Source organism: Calidris pugnax, unplaced genomic scaffold, assembly GCF_001431845.1.
Source record: "Calidris pugnax isolate Ruff unplaced genomic scaffold, ASM143184v1 scaffold131, whole genome shotgun sequence".
NCBI lineage: Eukaryota > Metazoa > Chordata > Aves > Charadriiformes > Scolopacidae > Calidris > Calidris pugnax.
In genome coordinates, this window is record NW_015090971.1 from 53,876 (window position 1) to 73,859 (window position 19,984).

At 52.3% G+C, this 19,984-nt stretch overlaps 1 protein-coding gene and 1 pseudogene across 1 annotated transcript in view; both read left to right on the forward strand.

Moving 5' to 3' along the window:
* The first annotated feature begins 4,765 nt into the window (after positions 1 to 4,765).
* LOC106894285 (protocadherin alpha-3-like) overlaps positions 4,766 to 19,984 on the forward strand; it is a 24,343-nt gene continuing 9,124 nt past the window's right edge. Inside the window, exon 1 of the mRNA XM_014952890.1 lies at positions 4,766 to 5,328. Coding sequence (XP_014808376.1) covers positions 5,092 to 5,328 — 237 coding nt within the window. The 5' untranslated portion in view covers positions 4,766 to 5,091. The remainder of the gene's footprint in view (positions 5,329 to 19,984) is intronic.
* On the forward strand, positions 11,494 to 14,225 carry LOC106894283 (annotated as a pseudogene).

Below are 19,984 nucleotides of genomic sequence, written 5' to 3' on the forward strand. Positions count from 1 at the left end.
GAAATGTGGATGATGCTGCCATCCTTCTCTGAACCTTCTTTGGTGATCTCTCAGGTCTTCGTCTCTTGGGGGAGGAGAAGAATACTCTCCATATGAAGATGTTGGTAAACCTGGTGTTTCAATACAGCAGAATGGGGTACTTTGGTTTTCTTCTCTGCTTTCATCAAAAGCGGCTGCTGTTGCCGCAGTAGAGATGATGTGTGGGTCATGGTGAGACTGGGGTTTAGGTGAGGGCATGTTATGAGCTGGAGCAGTACCCGGGTACGGGGGCAGCAATACAATGCTGTGAGTGGCTGAAGCAGGGCCGGGCATGTGTCATGGGGAGTGTGACCTTGAGTGGGGAAAAGTCTTGCCTGAGGGAAATGGAGAAGCTGGTTAGAACGTGGTCTGTGTCACTGGGGAAGAACTGTAGAATGTCTTCTTAGCTGGAGATGCCCTTTCCCCAGGTGTGGGATAGAGGATGCCAGTGGAAGACCTCAAGGGCTTCCAGAATTTCTGCATATCCTCGTGCCCTGTTCTCTTCTAGCATTTCGATACAGTGTTGTGGGATCCTTTGGTTTTTCTTCCCTTTTACCAGAAACTCATAGCCTTTTGTTTTTCCTTCTCTCACATTGGCCATGTGTTGGTAACAGTGGATGAGATGCAGACTCTGGAATTGTGGCAGCTGTCAAGTTGCAGACTGTGCCAGTTGTCATGCCGGAGGGGGGTGGCGTGTTGTGGCTTTTCCACTGTCTTGAGCTGAGGTTGTCATTTAGAGAATGTCTTTAGTTTTCAGGTCTCCCTCCTAGTTTCCTTGGGACAGAAGTGTGTAAGTGAGAACTGTGCACTGTCAGTGTTTTCATGTTTGCAGACCATGGGTAACTTTTTTTTCTGTCTGGCTTCCCAAGGAATCTCTCATAATGTTATTTGAAAATGTCCCTTAAAAACATTTTTGCTGTCTTGAAAATGCTTTTTATTTTGAAAAAACCATTGTGGATTCTACAGGTAAGTTGCTGTCATATCCTTGTGCCCTGTAGTTCTCTTCTTGCGTTTCAATACAGTGGAATGGGATCCTTTGATTTTTTCCCCATATTTTGCCAAAAACTCATAACTTCTATTTCTCCTTCTCTCACTTTGGCAACGTGCTGGTAACAGTGGCTGAGGTGTAAATGCAGAACTGTGGCATCTGTCAAGTAGCAGATGTTTGGGCTGTTTGTCACCTGTGTGGAGGATGGCTTTTCCACTGTCTTGACTTGAGGTTATTGTTTAGAGAATGTCCTTAATTTTTGGGTCTCCCTCCTCATTTCCTCTTGACAGAGGTCTCTAAGGGAGCACTGTGCTCTCTCCAGCTGTCCTGGTTTGTTTGAGGAAAAACAGAACGAACTTGTTATTTTAGTAATTTTGCTTCTTAGCTAGGCCTCTTCTAACTCTCTGAAATTAACAGTGTATTGTGGAGGGAACTGTTCATTGTGTATTGTGGAGGGAAACTGACCATGCAGCCACTCACTCCTTATTCCCTCTCACCAGAGGAATGTGAAGAATCAGAAAAATAAGGAAAAATCATGGATTAAGATAGGGACAGTTTTACAAGTAAAGCAAAAGCCGACCATGCCAGCAAAGCAAAACAAGGAATGTATTCAGTACTTCCCATTGGCAGGCAGGTGTTCAGCCAGCTCCAGGAAAGCAGGGCTCCATCACGCGTAACAGTTATTTGGGAAGACAAAACACCCTTCCAAACGTTTCTTTTCCCCCCCCCCCCCCCCCCCCCCAGCTTTATCTGCTGAGCATGACATCACATACTGTGGAATATCCCTGTGGTGAGTTGGGGTCAGCTGTCACCACTGCGTCCGCTCCCGCCATTCTGCGCACTCCCAGCCCACCCAGTGGCAGGGTGGTGTGAGGTACAGAAAATGCCTTGACTGCTCAGCAACAACTGAAAACATTCCTGCGTTACCAATGCTGTTCTCATCCCAAATCCAAAACAGAGCACCACAGCAGCTACTAGTAAGAAAGTCAACTCTATCTCAGTTGGTCACACCTGAAGTGGGTGAAAGGGAAAGGAAGAGCTGGACATGAAGGGTGCAGTTGGAAAAATGAGGCCAGAAGAATCGAGGTATATGAAGAGTGGTCGTGAGCTGTGGTTGCCATGTGCTTTTTCAGCCTTTGTGGAGGATTGTGGAGGATTGTTGTGCTGGGCTGTGATGGGTTTGAGTTCCCGAAGGAAAGGCTTGCTTGCGTCTTTTGAACTCAATGGAGCCTTATTTACCAGATGTCCAAGTACCTGGGTCTTGGGCTTGTGTTTCAGAGAGCGGTGGATTCTTTTGTGCTGTAGCAGAGCTGTTCTTTGCCATATGATTGCCTCGCTGTGTTATTTGCTGGGTCCTTGAGATGGCTGATATGCCGAAGCTTGTGTTCTTCTTCCACAAGATTGGAGGAGCTGCAGATTCATAGACTTGACAGCAGGAAGGTTGTTCCCTGCTCGCAGGATGGAAGGCAACGGGGAAGAGGAATGAGAGCTCTTGCCAAAGGGCACGTCTGTGGTTAATGGTTTGAGGAAAAACAGAACGAACTTGTTATTTTAGTAATTTTGCTTCTTAGCTAGGCCTCTTCTAACTCTCTGAAATTAACAGTGTATTGTGGAGGGAACTGTTCATTGTGTATTGTGGAGGGAAACTGACCATGCAGCCACTCACTCCTTATTCCCTCTCACCAGAGGAATGTGAAGAATCAGAAAAATAAGGAAAAATCATGGATTAAGATAGGGACAGTTTTACAAGTAAAGCAAAAGCCGACCATGCCAGCAAAGCAAAACAAGGAATGTATTCAGTACTTCCCATTGGCAGGCAGGTGTTCAGCCAGCTCCAGGAAAGCAGGGCTCCATCACGCGTAACAGTTATTTGGGAAGACAAAACACCCTCCTGCGTTACCAATGCTGTTCTCATCCCAAATCCAAAACAGAGCACCACAGCAGCTACTAGTAAGAAAGTCAACTCTATCTCAGTTGGTCACACCTGAAGTGGGTGAAAGGGAAAGGAAGAGCTGGACATGAAGGGTGCAGTTGGAAAAATGAGGCCAGAAGAATCGAGGTATATGAAGAGTGGTCGTGAGCTGTGGTTGCCATGTGCTTTTTCAGCCTTTGTGGAGGATTGTGGAGGATTGTTGTGCTGGGCTGTGATGGGTTTGAGTTCCCGAAGGAAAGGCTTGCTTGCGTCTTTTGAACTCAATGGAGCCTTATTTACCAGATGTCCAAGTACCTGGGTCTTGGGCTTGTGTTTCAGAGAGCGGTGGATTCTTTTGTGCTGTAGCAGAGCTGTTCTTTGCCATATGATTGCCTCGCTGTGTTATTTGCTGGGTCCTTGAGATGGCTGATATGCCGAAGCTTGTGTTCTTCTTCCACAAGATTGGAGGAGCTGCAGATTCATAGACTTGACAGCAGGAAGGTTGTTCCCTGCTCGCAGGATGGAAGGCAACGGGGAAGAGGAATGAGAGCTCTTGCCAAAGGGCACGTCTGTGGTTAATGGCGAGTGTGGTGTTGATACTTTAAGAACTGGAAAAACGAACAGAAGATAGAAGGCAAGAAGAAGTCAAGTGAAAAAAAAAAAAAAAAAAAACAGGGAAAAAAAAAAAAAAAGAAAAAAAAAAAAAAAAAAAAAAAGAAAAAGAAACTGAAGATGAGAGGGGAAGGAAGAATAAAAGGAATAAGGGAAGGAAGGAATCTCTGCAAGTTAGAAAGAAGCAAGGAAGAAAGGAAAAGAGAAAAGGAAGAAGGGAAGAAAGACAGAAGGAAAGGAGGAAGATACAGGAAAGAAGGGAGAGACAACAGAGCAGATTACCAGCGTTCACTGATGTCACATTGAACCAATGAATAGAGTGGAGCTCCTCAGTATCCTCGGGACCAAGTAACGTTGTGTAAATCTTGTTGAAAAGTGTTGAAGAGAAGGAATGAGAGCTCTTGCCTGAAGAGATGTCCATGGTATAGTGGGAGTTGGCGCAGACCTTTGTTAAGCATTTTGGTTATAGAGAAGGGAAGAGAGAACAGCTCGACTGTTTTTGTATAAAGAGAAAAGGTTAGGACGCAAAGATGAGGCCGAAAGAGAAGAGGAAAGAGTGAAGGAAAGAGGAGACAGAAGAAAGAAGAAGGAAGAGAAGAAAGGGTAGGAAAAAAGGGAGAAAGAGACAGAAGAAGAGAGTGGCAGAAGGGGAGGAATAAGAGAAGGAAGGAATGTAGGGAAGTAAAAAGGAGAAAAAGCACGAAGAAAAAGAAGGAGAAAGGAAAGAAAGAAGATAGGACTGAGGAGACCAGCGTGACGTCAATATCCCCAGCTTCTGAACTGTGTTGGTCCCTACCAGCCCCCGCCTTGATTAGAGTCCCGCGCTCGTGCACTGATGCCCCATAATTAGCGCTAATGGTTTCGTCTTTGATGGTCTCCGCCGCGGCGCCGGAGGCGACTGGGAAACTGACAGCGGGGTAAACAAGAGCCAATGATGGAAGCGGAAGAGAAAGGGGAGGGAAGGATATTGTTCAGCAGAGGAAGAACAAAAAAGAAATGAAGACAGAGAAAGAAAAATTGGGAAAGGGAATAAAGGAGAAAGAGAAGAGGAAAGAGTAGAAAATAGTGAAACAAGGGGAAAGAGAGGGACTTGTAAAGGAAGAAAAGGAGAACGGAAGAATGAGAGATAACTGAAAGAAGAAAGAGAAGAAAGAAAGAGAAAGGAAGAACAAGGAAGACGGAGAGAAAGGTATCTGTGGAAGCAAACAGCATACAAACAAACAAAAAAAAAAAAAAAAAAAACGAGGAAGAGGGCAATAAGACAAAAAGAGGAGAAGGGGAGGAAGAGTGGAGGAAGGAGTGGAGTAGCCGGGTCCGGAGGCAGAGCGGCTTCTGGGGAAGGTGTGAGGCGTCGTCGGAGCACACGGTGTCGCTGCAGGCTCAGAAACGGCGGCGGAGCGGCGAGGCGGCTCCGCCCCGGTGCGGCGGAGAGCCCGGCTGTGAGCGCGGGGGGGCGGCGCGGGGCGGGCAGGAGAGCCGGTGCGTCCGTGCGGCGGCGGCGGGGAGCCGTGCGGGGCCCGGGCGGGTGCCGGCGGCGGCGGCGGCGGGTGCAGCGGGGAGGATGGTCGTGAGTTGGGGTGTGGTGTTGCGGGCGGTGGTGTTGGTGGAGGCGGCGTGTTCGTTGGTGGTTGGTCAGGTGCGGTACTCGGTGCCGGAGGAAGCCAAGGCCGGGACGGTGGTGGGCCGTCTGGCGCAGGACCTGGGCCTGGAGGCGGTGGATGGGGAGGGTGGTCGGCTGCGCCTGGTGTCGCCGGGCCGCGGGTGGAGCGTGGAGGTGAGCGGGGCGAGCGGGGCGCTGGTGGTGAGCTCGCGGCTGGACCGGGAGGAGCTGTGCGGGAAGAGCGCGCCGTGCGCCCTGCGGCTGGAGGTGCTGGTGGAGCGGCCGCTGCGCGTCTTCCACGTGGAGCTGGAGGTGACCGACATCAACGACAACGCCCCGGTCTTCCCCGCCGCCCGAAAAAACCTCAGCATCGCGGAATCGTCTCTGCCGGGTTCTCGTTTCCCGCTGGAGGGCGCGTCGGATGCAGATGTGGGCGCCAACGCGCAGCTCTCCTACACACTCAGCCCCAGCGAGCACTTCTCTCTGGATATACAAAAATCGAATGAGCGAAATATAGAACTGGATCTTGTTTTAACGAATCCGCTGGACCGCGAGACGTTGCCTTTGCACCGGTTGGTTTTGACGGCGAGTGACGGGGGCCGTCCGTCGCTGACGGGCACGATGGAGCTGGTGATCTCGGTGCCGGACGCCAACGACAACGCGCCCCAGTTCAACCAGTCGGTGTATAAAGTGCAGTTGCCGGAGAACGCTGCGGAGGGGACGCTGGTGGTGCGTGTGAACGCCACGGATGCGGACGAGGGAATAAACAGTGAGGTGACCTACACAGCAACTAACTTCTTTCCGCCGAGTGGAAAAGACGTGATCACTGTGAATCCGCAGACGGGGGAGATCCGTCTCACGGGCGCCCTGGACTTTGAAGAAGTCAGTATATTTGATTTCCGTATTGAAGCGAGAGACAAAGGGACGCCCTCACTCTCCGGTCACTGCAAGGTGGTGTTGGAGGTGCTGGACGTGAACGACAACGCGCCGGAGGTGTGGGTGACGTCGCTGTCGGTGCCGGTGCCGGAGGACGCGTCGTTGGGGACGGTGGTGGCGCTGCTGAGCGTGTCGGACGGCGACTCGGGGGCGAACGGTCGGGTGCGGTGCGCGGTGTGGCCGGCGTCGCCGTTCGGTCTGGTGTCGAGGTTCGCGGGGTCGTACTCGCTGGTGCTGCGGGAGGCGCTGGACCGGGAGCGGGTGTCGGAGTACGAGGTGGAGGTGCGCGCGGAGGACGGCGGGTCGCCGCCGCTGCGCGCCAGGCGCGGGGTGCGCGTGCCGGTGTCGGACGTGAACGACAACGCGCCGTCGTTCCTGCAGGCCGTGTACACGGTGCTGGCGCGGGAGAACAACGCGGCGGGCGCGGAGCTGGGGCGCGTGTGGGCGCGGGACCCGGACGAGGCGGGCAACGGTCGCGTGAGCTACTCGCTGTGGGAGGGCGGCGTCGGGGGCGCGTCGGCGTCGTCGGGGTGGCGCGCGGCGTCGAGCTACGTGTCGGTGGAGGCGGAGAGCGGTCGGGTGTGGGCGCTGCAGCCGCTGGACTACGAGGAGGTGCAGGTGCTGCAGTTCGAGGTGCGTGCGGTGGACGCGGGGGATCCGCCGCTGAGCGGCAACGCCACGGTGCAGGTGTTCGTGGTGGACGAGAACGACAACGCGCCGGCGCTGCTGCCGTCGTCGGTGGGCGGTGGCTGGGGCGGCTCGTCGTCGATGGAGGTGGAGGCGGTGGAGGCGGGGTCGCTGTGGGCGTGGGCGTCGTGGGGCGCGCCGGCGGGTCAGGTGGTGGCGAAGATCCGTGCGGTGGACGCGGACTCGGGCTACAACGCGTGGCTGCGGTACGAGTTGTGGGAGCCGCGTGGGAAGGGCCCGTTCCGCGTGGGTCTGTACAGCGGCGAGGTGACGACGTCGCGGGCGCTGGAGGAGGCGGACGGTCCGCGTCAGAGGCTGGTGATCGTGGTGCGGGACCACGGGGAGCCGTCGCGCTCGGCCACGGCCACGCTGAGCGTGTCGCTGGTGGAGGGCGGCGAGGCGGCGGCGGCGGCGTCGGGGGGCTCTTCTTCGTCGTCGTCGTCGTCGTCGGGTCTGCGTCCGTGGTCGGGGTCGGAGGGCGTTGGGTCGTCGTCGGGAGCGTCGTCGACGAACGTGTGGCTGGTGGTGGCGATCTGCGCGGTGTCGAGCGTGTTCCTGCTGGCGGTGGTGCTGTACGGGGCGTCGCGGTGGGCGCCGCGGGCGGCCGTGCTGTCGGGGGCCGGTCCGGCGACGCTGGTGTGCGCCAGCGAAGTGGGGAGCTGGTCGTACTCGCAGCGCCAGAGCCGGAGCCTGTGCGTGGCGGAGGGCGCGGGCAAGAGCGACCTGATGGTTTTCAGCCCCAACTTCCCGCCGCCGCCCGGCCCCGCGGCGAAGGAGACGCAGCCGGAGCCGCCCGCTCTGCTGGACACGGTCAGTGCCCGCCCGTTATCGTCTCTCGCCCCCTTCTCGCCTTTTTGTCCCCTGTGTCCCAACCCCCGGGCAATCTCTTTTGGGAATTGGTTTAAGCCCGCGGGGCCCGAGGACGGTGCTTTTTGGGTGCTTTCTCTCAGGTTGCTGACTGCAGCGTTGCTTTTGTTTTCTTCTGCAAGTTGTTTGTCTGCTGCGTTATTTAATGGGATTTTCTCCTCTTCCTGTCGATCGGAATTGCTTGGATCCGTTTCACGCCATTGTCCGTAGCGTCAGGACCTCAATGCTAGTAAACGTGATGTTTTACTTCTTTATATCTAACTGAAGGTGCGGTAAGGTCTCCTGTTTGCTTTAGCACCTCGTATCTTTTGTAGACCAGATGGGGAGATCGAGAGTATAAGCTGGGATTTAAAGGATATGTGGATATTTTCCGTCCAAATATGTCCTAGAGGATGGACATATCTAAGTTTCTCTCAGTGTTGCGCAATCTAGTTTTTTCCTGTCTTTACACCTACTTTCTTCACGATACTTCTTCTTTGGATAGCCCTTGCGTATCCAGTTTCAGTCTTTTATGTTTTAACACAAGGAAATATCTGTCAAAGAGAAGCTACTTTGAATCTTTGGTCATCCTGCTGTCCTTCTCTGAAACCCTTCCTGGTCTTCTCTCTTCTTCTTTCCATGTTAAGAAGTGAAAGACCCTCTCAAAATATTCAGTGTTGGTGAACCTTATATTTCTGTAAAGTTGAATGAAATGCATTGTGTTCTTCCGTGGTCTCATAAGTCTTACCTTTTTAGTTTGCACTGAGAGCAGAGCTGATATATCCAGGTCACTGTTTTTTTCTGTGCAAAAGATGTAATTTCAGAACCTGAAATTATTTGTTTCAGAGTCAGTCACAGTCTCGGTTTGTCAAAGCCTCACTTTTTCTCCTCATCTGCTCAGCTCTGTGGTTTCCTGCATGGATAATCTTTTACCGTTTTCCCACCTAAATCTTCAGGGTCATTAACTCTTTCTGCAGTTCTTCTCAGCAGAGAGAACTGCTCTGTAGGGTAACATCTCCTGCAACCTTTGTTATATCACTCTCCATGACTTTTTGACATCCCTTGATAAACTATTAAATGACACAATTACTGGCAAAGATCTCTGCCCCACTGCAGTTTTGACCATATCTTGCTCGAGGTTTGGTTTTCCTGCCATCTGTGTAGTTAATCCGAACTCCAAATGCCTCTTTCAACCTTCTTTCATATTGAAGGACTGTCTTAATTTGTGTGCATTTTCCTGTCTTTCAGGTAGGGCAGTTTTAATGAACTTTTTGCTTTTGACTGGTAGGAAGTGCTGATTTCAGTCTTTTCTTAACCAGAAGTCTGTCCTCCTTTTTGATTCTCTTCTGAAACAGGGATCATGCAATCTGACTGCAGATGTTACTCCAGGTTCTTCTCTGTTCACCTGCATGGCATATATTAGTTTATGAAGTACCACAGAATTACTATGGGCATGGAAAAGATAGTAGAAACACTTCCCGTTATCCCTTTCCTTTTCTAATAAATACTACTTAATGGCATAAGAGCATGAACCAAGGTAGGTATGAAAAATGTGCAGCTATAGTGGTAAATTAGGCAAGATGTATTGCTAGAGGACATGTTTCTGGTGGGCAAATATATTTGTAAGAGCACCTCAGCTGTGGTTCCTGACTCTGTCAGTTCCATGCACCATACAGTTATAGGCTTTGTATTTCCTTTCCTTTTCTTTCCTCCCTCCTCCCCTTCCTGAGAATACTATTTAAAATAAACTTTTATTTTGCATCTCGTTGTGTGCATGCCTTATGATGATCATGTGGGTATAAACTGGGACAACACAGGAAACTCCTGATTCCCCCCATAGAAAGCATGGCTTATCTTACCTTTCTCAGGAGATGTCTCGGTAACTGTGAGCAAGAGCCGTGCTGGCAAATAGTGTTGACTGCTTGATTTCAGAACTTGTGGCCCGTGTCATCACTGTGGTTCATTGTCTTGTAGTCTCTCAAGGTGATGTTTACCTTGGGAGAATGCCGCGAGATTCAGGTTTAATGTCTGTTTCCAACTTCTTAGAAGAGGATGCAGAAACACTGGCAATACAGCAAGGATTTAAGAGGCAGGACAAAACTGGTTTGCCTTTCCAGCCCTACTTCCCTGAAATTGTGAACTTCCCTGAAAAATGACCCCTGAACTTGGCCCTGACAGTGGAGACCTGGAAATAAATCAAGACAACTGTTAGAATAGCAATAAGTGTAATTAAAGATGACCTATCGACAAGACCTACTTGGAATTTTTTAGCATTGGGTCTCTTCATTTTTGTTTTGACCTCCTGTTGCATCGTTGATGCTTCTGTGGTGGAACCAGCAAATCACTACTGTGTGATATGTGTTTTGTGTTGCTGCCTGGGCTGTATGGTGGGGTAGCAGGAAGTGTCTGTAATTGTATAGAGATGGAGCCCTGATGCATTTATGGAAGTGGATGAGGTGGGAGCCTGGGAACATGTTGTAAGATGAACTGTACCTTACCAGAGCAGTAGTGCAAATCTTTTGTGCTGTCTTCAGTTATGTGATGGGTGGATGACAGTACTGTATCCTGCAGCAGCTCATCTCCATCAGCAAAGGGCACATTGTTTTACTGTACTGTGACCGCCTGCCTGCCTAAAAAGGTAAGAAATAACTGGTCATTCATTGTGCAGCTCAAGTGGAGAATAAAACTTACAGGAAATGCTTTACTGAGACACATCAAGACTACTAGAGAGCTCAGGTTCCCCGAGCTATTTCACCCTTCCAAGAGGACTTGAAGTTTGTGGTTTATGAGTTAGACAGTCACCGATGGAGTTGAAAGGGTTTGAAATTTGTATGCATTGCTGGTTTCTTAGGTTCGAGTTATACTTCAAAAGGCAAACCCATTATGTTATGGATAAACTCAGAGTTTTGTAATATGATGTCCATACTCTATTACTTACTGTATGAAAACCAAGGGATTTGGTGCATGGGATTGCTCAGCTACATCACCGTCACGAAGCCATGAAAAAAAGGAAGCAGTTTCTGCTTGTTTTTAGTGTTGCTGCAGTAGACACAAAAAATTTCCACGTGAATCTGTATCTTCCGGAGACCTGAGTACTTCCTATAGGTTGAAGATCAAGGATACAGTTTTCTTCTCTAAGACGAAACAGCTGAACTCTCTTCGCAAAGGAAGAAATAAATGAGGAAACTCAATGAGATATGCCCCCTCAGCAATGTGTAAGGAAGATCAAGTTAGGAAAGCAGAAGTGGGGTAGGTTCTTTTCATTGAAGACCTTCTCAAGTGTGATTCCTGGGTTAATACAGACCTTTAGAAAACATTTTGGCAAGTATATATATCAAGTGCCTTTAGGGAAGAGAAAATGAAGACAGAAGAGAAGGGGAAGACGAGGGGAAGAGAAGGAAACAGGAAAGAGACCAGGACGGAGACGAGGAAAGAAGCAGACGAGGACAGGAGGAGACGAGGAAAAAGACAAGGGAGATAAGAAGAAACGAGAAAGAGAAGAGAAAGAGAAAGTTCTGCTATCACCTATTATCGTTTTTGACGAAGAAAAATCGCGGAGCTTGTCAGCCGAGCGGGCGGAGCCACGGCCCGTCATTCCCCGACCGGAGCCCCGCTGCGGAACCCGGGAATGCGGTAGGAAAAGGCTGCCCGCAGAAGCAGACGCGGTCGGACACCAGGTGCCGCTGTTGGCCGCGAAGGCGCCGTGAGCCCGCAGGAGGACGGCAGCTCCTCCCTGAGCCGCTGTCACGGCTGCCATAACCGGGAGAAAGGATGCGGAGAGCCGGGCCGGGCGGAGCGACGAAGCGCGGGGCGGCGCCAGGCGCCTATTGGGGAGCCTTTGAGGGGAGAGTCCAGCGGCAGCGGGGAGCCGTGCGGGACCCGGGCGGGTGCCGGCGGCGGCGGCGGCGGGTGCAGCGGGGAGGATGGTCGTGAGTTGGGGTGTGGTGTTGCGGGCGGTGGTGTTGGTGGAGGCGGCGTGTTCGTTGGTGGTTGGTCAGGTGCGGTACTCGGTGCCGGAGGAAGCCAAGGCCGGGACGGTGGTGGGCCGTCTGGCGCAGGACCTGGGCCTGGAGGCGGTGGATGGGGAGGGTGGTCGGCTGCGCCTGGTGTCGCCGGGCCGCGGGTGGAGCGTGGAGGTGAGCGGGGCGAGCGGGGCGCTGGTGGTGAGCTCGCGGCTGGACCGGGAGGAGCTGTGCGGGAAGAGCGCGCCGTGCGCCCTGCGGCTGGAGGTGCTGGTGGAGCGGCCGCTGCGCGTCTTCCACGTGGAGCTGGAGGTGACCGACATCAACGACAACGCCCCGGTCTTCCCCGCCGCACGAAAAAACCTCAGCATCCCGGAATTAAACACGCTGCCGGGTTCCCGTTTCCCGCTGGAGGGCGCGTCGGATGCAGATGTGGGCGCCAACGCGCAGCTCTCCTACACACTCAGCCCAAACGAGTACTTTACGCTCGATGTTAAATTCTCTGATGAAATCAGAAAATCGGTGTTCTTGGTACTCGCGAAACCGCTGGACCGCGAGACGTTGCCTTTGCACCGGTTGGTGTTGACGGCGAGTGACGGGGGCCGTCCGTCGCTGACGGGCACGATGGAGCTGGTGATCTCGGTGCTGGACGCCAACGACAACGCGCCCCAGTTCAACCAGTCGGTGTACAACGTACATTTACCCGAAGATACCACAGAAGGGATAGTGGTCGTCCGTGTGAACGCAACGGATCCAGACGTGGGAAGTAATCGAGAAGTGATTTATGAAATTGATACTTTTGTTCCTCCCTCGGCGTCGGATCTGTTCCGCATCGATGCGAATAGCGGGGAGATCAGACTGACGGGCGCCCTGGACTTTGAGACAGTTACTTTCTACGATCTACAAGTAAAGGCAACAGACCAGGGAACCCCGCCGCTGTCGGGGCACTGCAAGGTGGTGTTGGAGGTGCTGGACGTGAACGACAACGCGCCGGAGGTGTGGGTGACGTCGCTGTCGGTGCCGGTGCCGGAGGACGCGTCGTTGGGGACGGTGGTGGCGCTGCTGAGCGTGTCGGACGGCGACTCGGGGGCGAACGGTCGGGTGCGGTGCGCGGTGTGGCCGGCGTCGCCGTTCGGTCTGGTGTCGAGGTTCGCGGGGTCGTACTCGCTGGTGCTGCGGGAGGCGCTGGACCGGGAGCGGGTGTCGGAGTACGAGGTGGAGGTGCGCGCGGAGGACGGCGGGTCGCCGCCGCTGCGCGCCAGGCGCGGGGTGCGCGTGCCGGTGTCGGACGTGAACGACAACGCGCCGTCGTTCCTGCAGGCCGTGTACACGGTGCTGGCGCGGGAGAACAACGCGGCGGGCGCGGAGCTGGGGCGCGTGTGGGCGCGGGACCCGGACGAGGCGGGCAACGGTCGCGTGAGCTACTCGCTGTGGGAGGGCGGCGTCGGGGGCGCGTCGGCGTCGTCGGGGTGGCGCGCGGCGTCGAGCTACGTGTCGGTGGAGGCGGAGAGCGGTCGGGTGTGGGCGCTGCAGCCGCTGGACTACGAGGAGGTGCAGGTGCTGCAGTTCGAGGTGCGTGCGGTGGACGCGGGGGATCCGCCGCTGAGCGGCAACGCCACGGTGCAGGTGTTCGTGGTGGACGAGAACGACAACGCGCCGGCGCTGCTGCCGTCGTCGGTGGGCGGTGGCTGGGGCGGGTCGTCGTCGATGGAGGTGGAGGCGGTGGCGGCGGGGTCGCTGTGGGCGTGGGCGTCGTGGGGCGCGCCGGCGGGTCAGGTGGTGGCGAAGATCCGTGCGGTGGACGCGGACTCGGGCTACAACGCGTGGCTGCGGTACGAGTTGTGGGAGCCGCGTGGGAAGGGCCCGTTCCGCGTGGGTCTGTACAGCGGCGAGGTGACGACGTCGCGGGCGCTGGAGGAGGCGGACGGTCCGCGTCAGAGGCTGGTGATCGTGGTGCGGGACCACGGGGAGCCGTCGCGCTCGGCCACGGCCACGCTGAGCGTGTCGCTGGTGGAGGGCGGCGAGGCGGCGGCGGCGGCGTCGGGGGGCTCTTCGTCGTCGTCGTCGTCGGGTCTGCGTCCGTGGTCGTGGTCGGAGGGCGTTGGGTCGTCGTCGGGAGCGTCGTCGACGAACGTGTGGCTGGTGGTGGCGATCTGCGCGGTGTCGAGCGTGTTCCTGCTGGCGGTGGTGCTGTACGGGGCGTCGCGGTGGGCGCCGCGGGCGGCCGTGCTGTCGGGGGCCGGTCCGGCGACGCTGGTGTGCGCCAGCGAAGTGGGGAGCTGGTCGTACTCGCAGCGCCAGAGCCGGAGCCTGTGCGTGGCGGAGGGCGCGGGCAAGAGCGACCTGATGGTTTTCAGCCCCAACTTCCCGCCGCCGCCCGGCCCCGCGGCGAAGGAGACGCAGCCGGAGCCGCCCGCTCTGCTGGACACGGTCAGTGCCCGCCCGTTATCGCCTCTCGCCCCTTCCCCCGACCCCTCCTCCCTCCTCCTCGCCCTCGTGTGCCTTGTGTCCCCGGGCAGTCGCTGTTGGGAGTCGGGCTGCGTGGGCGGGGCGGGCGGTGGGTGGGTGGGTGTTTGTCGGGTGCTTAAGGATGTGAATGGCACCTTTACATCTGCTTTCGCGGCGTTACCGGAGCCGCCCACGTCTTGCTTTGCTGAGTTCTGACCGTTCTGGGTTTCTTGTGGAAAACTCTGTCCTCCTCTTGTCTGATTCGCCTTTCCAAATGACTCAATTCGTGGTGACAGCTATTTCTTCAGGGATTTCTCTAACAATTGTGTAATGTATCCGTTTCTATTCGGCCAACTGCAGGAAAGCAGTTGTGGACTTTTCCTATGTTGTTATGCCAAGTATAATTTAACCGTACTTAGCAGTACAAAGTGTTCAGGGAGGGGAGTGTGACCCACGGTGGGTGTTAGGAACGGGACTTTTCTTTGTCTGTTCCCCTTTCCCCCAGGTTGTGGACTGCATTCCTTGGCAGTGCAGTGTCATGAAGTACACTGTCCTCTGTTGATGTTCTTTCAATATTTGTATTAACAGCCACACCAATTCAGAAGCCCTGGACATCTTTTCTGAAAAGAAATAAAGAAACAAATGAAATCCTAACCACCCCTCACCAATAAAACCTAAATCAAATTCTCGAACACATTTGATATCATCCTTTAATATTCATATGCTCATCAACTGTTGGGTTTTTCTCTCGCAGCATAAAATCAATTGCATTGCCAGTTAGAGCTTTCCCAACATCTCCTTTGCACCCAGGTCTGCCACGTTTCCATCCGAAATAGCTGAAGCATTGCCAAATATGATGGGTCAGCAGCAGAAAGTCTGATGGACACTGTGTATGTGATACCCTCTGTATGGGTTTTTGGTGGTTGCTCTCATTGATGGGAAGGGTAAGCAAAAGTTGTATTGAGCCTTGAGGTGGTAAAGGAAACTGTGGCATGTGGTGGAAGTGAATGTGGCAATGGCACTGAGTAGGTCCTGGCCATGTCCTTATGTGAAGGATGATCTTGATCAGTCGGAAGACTTGTATGAGGGGAATGTAAATCATTGGGAATGCCATCGACCATGTCATAAGAAGACAAGAACAGGAGATGATATCCTAGAGGAGAGAATGGAGGATGCCTTGAGGAAAGCATGAGGCAGGAAGGGAGTGGAGTGGTCTTGCCCAGGATGCTTTCTCGGGATGGTATCTGGAGTATGAGGACTTCTGGATATTGAGATAGTGTGTGGTATTAAAATGTCGACAATGTCCTTTGAGGTTATAAATATCTTTCACCAGAGACAGTGACTTTTGCTGCTGATGGCCTGATGTAGGCAATGTGTTGGTAGGAGGGGGTGGTATGCAGACTATGGAATATTGTGCGATAAGTATTTTCTTTGCTGTTTTGGGAAAGGTGTTGTGGGATGGTAGCACTTCAATGTTCTGTCTTTGTGTAGTGGTGGGAATCTGCAGCTGTTGATGTTGCCATGACAGTTCCTTGATCCTCTGCAGGCAGGACTTTTAAGGGGAGGAAAGGAGCTTGACATGCTCTTATGCACTTTCACAGGTGGCATCAGTAGACATGGTGTGTCCTTTTGTCAATATTATCTCATTCTGATACATGCACCTATGTGCCAAACCCTACACAGCAAGCTCTGGTGTTCTATTGTAGAAAAGGTATGGAAGTCCTTAGGCAAGACCAGGGGCCATGTCATAAAAAGACAAGAATGAGAGATGATGTGCTTGTCTTGAGAAGACATGTCCTAGAGTGGGGAATGGAGGATGGCTAGACAGAAGCATGAGGCAGGATGGCCAGGGAGTGTTCTTTTGCATTATCCTTTCCCAGGCTCCCAAGATCTGGATTGGAGGCCTTTATGATGTAGAAGTACAACATGGTATGTAACGCTCACAATGTCTTTTGATGTTAAGAATATCTCCCAGCAGAGATAGTCCCTTGTGCTGCTCATAGCCTGATGTAGGCAATGTGTTGGTAAGAGGGGGCAAAATGCAGACTGCCAAACACAGTCTGATGAACCTTGTCTTGGGGAGGTTGCTGTGAGAGGGTAGAGCTTCAGTCTTCTGTCCTTGTGTAGTAGTGGGCATCTATAGCAGCTTCCACTGCTGCTGATGTTGCCATGATGGTTCCTTGCTCTTCCTCAGGCATGATTTTTAAGGCCACATGATGAGATCGGTATAATCTGCCTCTACTCTCAACTGCCTCTGCTTTTGCACTTCCAGAGTCACCTCCAGCAGAGATGCTGTGTCCTGTTACATGGCTCATTCATATATGCGCACGTACACGCCCAACACTACACAGCATCCCAGCTCTGGTTTTATATGGCACAAATTTTCCCACACAGTTGATATTGTGAATGTGTTTTTGATTCTGCATTTGGTGTGGTTCTCCTGAAGAATAAAATCTGCGTGGACTGGGATCCGAGCTGTCACAGCTCTAATCAGAGAATCTTTAAGTGTAACGTACAGCTCCGTAGAGTTTGCACCTGAAAATGCTGCAAAGGCACAAAGTATTTAGGACCAAGCTCAGGCATGTGGGAAGAGTCTTCCAGACATTGTGTGTCTTTTCCTCCACCCACATGTTCTTTCTGCCAGTCATGAGGGAAGGTGAGGATGTGCAAATGCCTGGGTCATGCTCAGGGTGGTGTTGAAAGCTGTGCCACGTTATTGTGGTGGAGCAATGTTTGGGTACTGTGTCAGTGATGCTCTTAGTGTCATTAATTATGGTTATGCGTCACTGGGAGGGTGACTTTGAGTGTGGAAGAGACTTGTCTGGGGGAACTGGAAATGCTGTGAAGAACATATTCTTTTTCATTGGTGAAGTACTGCAGAATGTCCATTTCTCTGGCGATCTCATTTCCCATGGTGTGTCATAGAGCATGACAGTAGAAAACCTTCAGAAGAGGCCTGACAGAGAGCCCTACTTGCTCAGGATCCCCTCAGGTCCTCCAGAAGTACTGCATATCCTCACACCCTTTTGTTCTCCATAGTACTTGTGTGTGATATGAAGACATTTGCCAAGGCTCCTTAAATAATTTGCTCTTGAATGTGGTATGTTGTTAGTCAAATGGGTGGATTTTGAAATTTGGATCACTTTGCCCTTTTTAAAGGTCTCCTTGGTCATCTCTGTGCTCATGTCCCTTGCTAGGCAGGGGAAGAAGCACTCTCTGTATTCAAGATGTTGGCAAATCTTGCATTTCAAAACAGTGGAATTGGTTTCTTTGGTTTTCTTCTCTCAGCAAAAGTTCTCACCCCTTTGTGTTTTTTTTCTCTGACATTGGCAAGGTGTTAGTAATAGTGGATGAGATGCAGATGGCAGAATTTTCACAGCTGCCTGGTTGCAGAGTTTTGGGCCATTTGCCATCATTGTGGGGGGTGGCTTTTCCACTCTCTTGATCCGAGGTTGACATTGAGAGAATGTCCTTAGCTTTCAGGTGTCTCTTCTGCTTCCTCTGTGATAGAAGTACATAAGGGAGCCCTGTACATTGCCCAGTGATTTCGAGGCTTTTTGTAGAACATGATTTTTTCTGTTCAGGTTCCCTAGAACTCTCTGATGATGTTATGGGAAAATGCCCCTTAAAACCAATTCTCCTGTCCTGGAAATATTTCTTATTCTGAAGAAACAACCAGTGATGCTACAGGTAAGTCGATCCTACCTAAAGATGATGTGTCTGAGAGACAGATTTAATTTTATTCCTCTTTAGTCATGGTATCTTTTTGTTGGATTGACCAAATAATGCCTGGAATGAAATGCTAATAAGTGAGAGGTTTTCTGTGGGGACTAATGCCCCTGTGTACTGAGGTTCTCTGTGTGTTGTGCTGGCAGTGAATGCCTGCCCGAAAGGGAAAGCTAGAGCTTGCCATACATTGCTGGTGTGGAAAATGAGGCCAAAAGAATAGCTCTTCATCGAGATACACAAAGATTTGTCAGAAGCTGTGGTAGCCCCGTGCTTTTTCAACTTTCCTGGAGGGTGTTTCAGCCACACCTTGCTGAGGTGTGAGGGCTTTTAGTTCCTGAAGGCAAGACTCCCTTGTGTTCTTTGAGCTCCTTGGAGCCTGTTTACGCAGATGTCAAAGTACCTGGGGCTTGGGCTTGTGTTTCTGAGGGTGGTGGATTCTGTTGTGACATAGCAGGGAAGTTTTTTGCCATATGATTGCCTTGCTGCGTTATTTGCTGGGTCCTTGAGAGGACTGGAGGCTGAAGAGTCTGGTCGTCTTCCGAAGGGAAGGGATGGGGAAGTGAAGGAGCAGTCTGTCCGTGTTGCATAGGCTGTAAGAAAGCAGGAATGTTTTTTCCTTTCCTCAGGCATGGAAGGTGGAAGGGAAGGGGAATGACAACTCTTGCCAAAGGCCATTTCCATGCTTCATGGCAAGTGTGGTGTAGTCATGTGGAATACATTTTGTTAAAGGCTAGAAAGAAAAGAAGAGAGACTTGTGGAAGCAGAAGAGAACAGGAGACAAGGATACGTTGGGACAGAGCAGGAAAGAAAAAGAAACAGAATGAAAAGAAGGTGATAAGAGAAAATAGAAATGGAATGCAAAGGAAGAGAGGACAGAATAGAAAGGAAGAGAGGACCAAAGGGAAAGATCAAAGGAAAATATGAGAAAGGAGGCAGGAAAGGGGAGAATGTATACAAGGAAGAAGGAAGAAAGGCATACTGAGAGAAGGAAGGAAAACGATGGAAGGAACAGAGGACAGAGGAGATTACCAGCATGAATCAATGTTATCCCTGCACGGTTAATAGGGTTGAGGATCTGGTCATCCTTGGTACTCTGAGATGCTGTGTTAAGTCTTGATGAACAGTGGTGAGGAAGCGGAAAGAGCTTTTGCTTGAGGGCATGTCTACTCTCCATGGGGCTGTCATCTAGAAAACATACTGGTTTAAGGAGACAAAGAGGGAGCAAAGAGGAAAGAAGAACATAAACGGAGGACAGGACAGAGAGAAGGAGAAACGGGATAGAGAAGGGAGGAGATAACAGAGAGAATAGCAAGCAAAGATAGGGAAGCAATAGAGAGAAGGAAGATAAAGAAGGAAGACACGATAAGCAAGTTTAATATCATGCACGAACGCTATCACTGTACACAGAAATGTGGTGAGGGAGAGAAAGAATGAAGGAAAGAAGGAAGAAGTAAGCAAGCAAGGAAGAAATGAAGCAAGGAAGTAATGAAGGAAAGAAGATGAAAAAGAAGACAAAGAAAGGATGAAATGATTAAGCAGATGGAAAAGGTGCAGCGTTATTCTACACGCTGAACGGATTCGGTCCCTAACACCCCCGGCACTTGTTAGAGTAGGTCACTCCGGCGCCGATGTCCCGTAATTAGCGCTGATGGCTCCGTCTTTGATGATCTCCGCCGCAGCGACTGGGGAGCTGCCAGCGGGGGTAAAGAAGAGAGAGGGCTGGAGGAAGAAGGGAAACTAGGACACGATAGGGCAAATGCGGGAAAACGAAGGAAGAGACGAGGGAAGAAGGAAGAAAAGCAGAGATTAAAGGAGCGAAGAGAAAGGAAGAAAGACTAAGGAAGAAGAAAAGGAAGAAGGAAAGAAATGAGGAAAGGAAAAAAAAAATGAGGAAAAGAAAGAAGAGAAAGAATGAGGAGAACGGAAGACAGAGGCGAGAGAGGAGCTGATGAACCCGGGTCCGGAGGAGCAGTGGGCGTTGTGGAGGGTGTGAGGCGTCGTCGGAGCACACGGTGTCGCTGCAGGCTCAGAAACGGCGGCGGAGCGGCGAGGCGGCTCCGCCCCGGTGCGGCGGAGAGCCCGGCTGTGAGCGCGGGGGGGCGGCGCGGGGCGGGCAGGAGAGCCGGTGCGTCCGTGCGGCGGCGGCGGGGAGCCGTGCGGGGCCCGGGCGGGTGCCGGCGGCGGGTGCAGCGGGGGCCGGGGGGATGGGCGTGAGTTGGGGGGGGGTGTTGCGGGCGGGGGGGTTG